Raw genomic sequence first — 5461 nt, 5'->3', positions numbered from 1 at the left:
CCCCCCCCCTTTAAAAGCTTGGACACATGGCTTTACAGAGCTATGGGTACGAGCGTGTTTCATTTGGAAGGGTCACCTTTCACACCTAAAGAGAGATTACACAACACTTTGTTCCCACACAACACTCTGCAGTTTAATCAGACATCCTTTCATTCAAACATGCATCCTGCTGCAGGCATCCATTCCAACAGGAAACTTTTACTGGCACTTCCAGAAATTAGCAGGTTCTTTTGCATTTGCTGGGAGAGGTGATAGCCACCAAAAGCAAGGCTGTTAGCGGGGATGGGCGGGGGGAAATGATCTCCCACTTCAGTGCAGATTGGCAGTGACAGCTCCATTTAGAAACGTGCTCTTTAGTAAGTTTTGGAGGGAAGGTGAATTGTTGCTTCCCTTCAGACCAGTTAAAAGAAGCATCAACTGAGGTCATTGGAAGGCTAAAATCTGGGAGTGCAAATCCTGGAGAGTGGGAGCTTTCGTGTGAGATATTAGGGCCTGGGGGAGCATCTGTTCACCAAGGCCCCCCAGGGGAGGACAAGAAACAATGGGCACAAACTGGTTGAAGATCGCTTCAGACTGGACATAAGGAAAAAACTTTACAAGTCTAGTGCCAAGGGTTTGGAACAGGCTACCCCCCAGAGGTGGTACAGTCACCTACCCTGGCAGTCTTCAAAAAGCATCTTGATGCCCATCTTGCTGGGGTCATCTGATCCCAGCAGGTCTTCCCTGCCCACGTGCAGGGGGGCTGGACCTGATGATCTGTAAGGTCCCTTCCAGCTCCTAACAACCATGAAAATATGAGATGCATAAGTGCACACTTAGCCTGCTCTGCTGGGGGGTGCTGATCATGCACCCCACTTTGTCACCATAAATTCTATATAAAAAAAGAAATACTTCCACAATGGTCTCATCAGGGACTGCATCTACTGTTTCTCTCCCCTTTGTTCTTCTAGATTTGCACCAGCTGCTGCTTGCTTACAGTAGTCTGGGTTTGAAAGCTAGCCCATGCCTGAATTAATTTTCTTTTTTGAGTAGGAGTGGCCCTAGATAGAGGGGAAAAACCACTAGTAGCTCTGCACTGTGGCTTCATGTCGGCCAACAGCTCAGAAGTGCACGCAGGTGGGGTGCTGGGAGTGGGGTGGGGGTGAATTGGCTACTAAAATCTGGGGCCAGTCACAAGCTGTGGAAAGGTAGCAAGGTGAAGCAGGGCTTGCTGGATTGCCGTTAAATCCCTGTGAAACTTGGTGGGAGCAGGCACTGGGCAGAGGACATGGATCCCAAAGCAGCCAAGTTACTGAGCCTGTACTTCAAGCACTCAGAGTCCCACTTAGTCCAGCAGCACTGCTCACACGTGTCACCATCTGTACGTGAGTAAGGACTGAAGAAGCGCAGAAGCTATACTTGAGTACCTCTCTCCTTTAAGACCAGCCCACCTGCTCTAAAAAATGATCCTGGGTGTTGCTTTATACAGAGAATTAAGCTTGCTGTTGTTCTCTTTCTAATCATCTCCTCGTTTGTTCCCTGTCGCTGGTAATTCAGGAATACTGCGGTGACAGAGATAAGGTGCTTTCCCCCCACTTTTCCCCCATCGCTGACAGCTTTCTAACCCTGCCGGCAGCTATTCTCATTGCTCTCTGCATGCGTGTGCAGATAACGGCTTCCAGCAGCAGCTTCCTGGCAGAGCTCGCCTCCCTTTCAGCACTGGGAGACTCCTCAATGCAGTGTCCTTGTGACAGCCATTGTGGCTCCACCATCACACACCGCCTCCATGATTGTGAAGCATTTCTCAGGGGAATTCTGTTCATTTCTATAGCAGACATTATCTTGCTAGGCTTAAGGAAGAAATAGGGGCTGTTTAGTCATCAGCATGCCAAGGTTTGTGTTTCGGTATTATTTAAAAACAAAAGGCCTGTTTGAGTCCATCCCAAGAGAAGAATGTGTTTGACTCCCTGTATCACCTTGGCAAGTCACTTAATGTGCCTGTGCCTCAGCTTGCCCCACCAGACAGTTGGGAGTAGTAATATTAAAATGCCTCATGGACCATGCACAGGTTATTGTACCAATGCCTGTAAAGCCCTATGAAAAGTGCATCATTCATGTGAATGTTTGCTGTGATAAATTGATGTGAAATTTTGAGCTTAATTATCCTGTTGATTAGTTGCGAGGAGACCTTTGCACCTACTAACAAGATAGCCAGCCTCTATCTCTGGCTATCTTTTTGGTCTCAGTATAATTTTGAGTATGTTGCCATCTTACAGTGGCGGCCTGTCAAGTTGGGTCCAAAACTTCTTGCGCAGAAGCATCCTTCTCTTCTTCCAAAAGGCAGGGGGGTTGGAGGTGCGTGCATGTGCGTGCAGTTTTAGTGTAGCGGTGGTGTGCTCTGTGTGTGTGTAGAGGGCGAGGGTATGATTCCCTGCCTTATTCCAAGCATTTCTCCTTATTGTGGGTAACTCTGTAGCTCCAGAATTATTCCAAAATATAAAAAGGGAATAAGATTCAAAATAGGTAAATCTATTCCATGTGAGTGTGCTGCAACTTCTTGCTCTTCAAAGAATATATAGCATTCATTTAAATCACTTTGAATGTTGGGTTTGGGGGTTTTTTTGGTAATGTGGTTAAGGGATTCTTTTGAATAGCTTTCTGTTTTTCCTTGTCCCCTTTAATGGCAGCATCCAACATTGTTAAAGAAGCTGTGTATTTAAAGCTGTGTAATTCAGCATGCTTTTAGCTGAACTTTGAGGCTGTAAATGTGCAGTGTATTTGTTTCAAAATGCCAAGTATAAGCAGAAGGCAGTTTGTTTCCACTCGTAACTACAAATTAGCTTGTCTTTAATTTCTCTTTACAGTGATCTGTCCGTAAGGCAATGTAATTGTGGTAAACAACTACAGTGCTTTCTATCCTCAGTTACCAGTGTCCTGCCCAATGCCACCGCCCTGTCCCCTTACTATTCCTATCTTGACGTTTGCTTGGGGATATAAACCAAATGTACACAGTGGCTGAAGTGTTGAAAAGGGATTTATTTGCACTGTTAATTTTAGCTATGCATCCCATTCCTGGCATTGCCACTTGTCTGGGTTCCATCTCTCAGCTGCTGCATGTATGTATTGAATTAACACTGCCCTTGCTGTCTGTTGGGTTTTTTTTCTCTCTGATGAGGCTCTGTGTGTGTGTGTGTGTGTGTGTGCGCGCGCACGCGCGCGCACGTATATCTACCGTAAGCATAATATTTGCTACCTCTAATATAAATGGCACCCAGTGCAAGGAGCTAGAAACACAGCTCCCATATATAGTAATGGGGAATGTTGTCATTCCCCATGCACTGTACTGAATATTCACCCTGCAATATGCAGAAAAAGCACAATAATTTTTTAATGGAAGACAAGGAGCTAAATATGTAGCAAAAACTTTCTTGGTGGCAGAGCAACTAAATGAAATAACATTGTGTTGGTGGGCTTTACCCTCTTGCCTTCGTCCTTCTGTATATGCTGGATATTGCATATAGTCTAACTGTTCTCCTTTTTGGCAGTCTTCATGTCTTTGTAACACTGAGAAAAGTAGGGAGCATTTGCCAGCCATGTCCCTGTCTCTGAGCTCACATGCCAGCCACGTCATGCTATGTTTTGAGTGCATGTCTCTGTTAAACCCCACTGGGCTTTAAATATGAGTAGGACTCTGAGGGGTGCTGAGTCCGTGCACTTCCCGATTTTATGTCAGCAGGGAGAGCTGGTGTCTGGCATCATCATTGGTGAAGAGGGCAAGAGACCTTCATAAGCCCGTGCCAGGCTGCACATGGCCTTTGTCTCTGTTAGCTGCTCTTTGCTTACAAAGATACTTTGTTGCCTGCTCAGCTGTGCTGTCCTCTTCAGACAGACTGATGCTTTCTCACCCTGTCTGTCTGTCGTCTTGGTAGTATTTTTCTGTCTATGGAGACGAGCATGTTGGAACACTGCTCCCTATGTGACCACATCCGAGCCAGGCAGAGGTCACTGTAGAAAAGCCTAGTCTGATCTGTGGTCCATTTTCCTCCTTTGCTCTGTATCTTCATTAACACTCCTCCTCCCCACCTGTTTGAGGGAATGGGGAGTCCTTTGCATGTGATTCAGCTGTGGTGTCTGGCTGTGCCCTTTTGCAGTAGATTTCCCTTTTTCTGGCTGCATTTTATGCATGGGAAAATGGCCGGACTTGGATCTTCCTGCCTCTTCGTTCAGAACCTCCATTGCAGCCACAACAGTGACTGCAGCAACAGCTGCAGGCTATGATCATCAGTGACAACACGGTAACTGGAGAGAGACACAAAAGTATTTGCTCATGAGAATAAGAAAATAAATGGACTTGGTAGGGCACAGAACAGGGGCAACACTTCTCTGAAGTTACAAAGAGCAAATAGTGTGACAGTCAGGTTTCTGGGCAGGTAGAGAGAGGTTGTGGGGAAATGACATGAACTTGCCAATAAGAAAGACAATAACATTTATACAGCATCTCTCAGTCCACTCTGTCCCATATGGTTTTGCAAACTGTGGCCTCAATAGTGCAGTCATTGCCCATGCAAAATACCCATTGCCAATGCTAGACTTTCACAGTTGGAAGGGCTGGCATATTCAATCGTGGGTGCAGCTATCTGGGGTGAGAGCTGTGTAGTGTCATGGCTTTACAGGGTGGAAAGGGAAGAAGATGAAACTAAACAAGGGAGTTTCTAGATAGGCAGTGGTTATAGTGCTGAAATTTTTAAGACCGCAGCGTTAGCAGCCCATTACTCAGGAAAAGTGCAGTTAGTGATAGCAGGGACTCGGGACCTTGGGTTTCTGTTTCTTCTGAGCTGGTGGCTCAGACTAGTGAGAGCGTGTGTGTGTGTGTGTGTGTGTGTGTGTGTGTGGATATATAGGTGGTATTATATATATATATATATATACATTACATACACATGTGTGTGTATATATAATAGTATAGTGTGTGTGTGTGTGTGTGTGTGTGTATAATAGTATAGTATAGTGTGTGTGTGTGTGTGTGTATATAATAGTATAGTATAGTGTGTGTGTATATGTTTTTATTTGCCTGTTGGCCAAGCTTCTATGAAAGTCTCAAACATGGGGTTTACTTCTTTAAAATCAAAGAGCCAAACTGCCAGCATCACTTGCTGCAAGTGATGGTCGGGATGGGGAGCAGACCTGTTACCTGTAGCTACAGGAGAAAAGGGCAGAATCCTATAACACCCTGTGTGTGTGCTCCCTTGAGCAGTCAGCTCATGGGCTGCCAGAGAACCTGGCCCCATCAGGAGGCCAGTTTGCTTATGCCAAACAGGTGTGTCTGCTTCTAAATTCCAGGTAGGGGAGGAATCCCTTTGTGACAGATGCACACACCCTTTCTTTTGGCATTCAAGCAAAGTGCAGACCTCAGTTCTTCACTCTGGGCTGCTTTGTCTTCCTGCTGTTTAAAACAACTTTCTCCCCCGATCGCAGAGCTGTT

The 5461-nt window shown here is 45.8% G+C and overlaps 2 protein-coding genes across 12 annotated transcripts in view; one reads left to right on the top strand and one right to left on the bottom strand.

Annotated features, from left to right (window-relative positions):
- The window catches only part of RECQL5 (RecQ like helicase 5), a 48004-nt gene that overhangs the window by 17319 nt on the left and 25224 nt on the right, over positions 1–5461 (top strand). The window lies entirely within an intron of this gene.
- SMIM5 (small integral membrane protein 5) overlaps positions 2751–5461 on the bottom strand; it is a 12603-nt gene continuing 9892 nt past the window's right edge. The window contains exon 3 of the mRNA XM_006018268.2: positions 2751–4278. Within this exon, the coding sequence (XP_006018330.1) occupies positions 4157–4278 (122 nt within the window). The 3' untranslated portion in view covers positions 2751–4156. The remainder of the gene's footprint in view (positions 4279–5461) is intronic.

This window comes from Alligator sinensis, unplaced genomic scaffold (genome assembly GCF_000455745.1).
Source record: "Alligator sinensis unplaced genomic scaffold, ASM45574v1 scaffold400_1, whole genome shotgun sequence".
Lineage (NCBI taxonomy): Eukaryota > Metazoa > Chordata > Crocodylia > Alligatoridae > Alligator > Alligator sinensis.
Note: the sequence above shows the minus strand (reverse complement) of the source record. Positions and strands in the feature narration are given on the sequence as shown.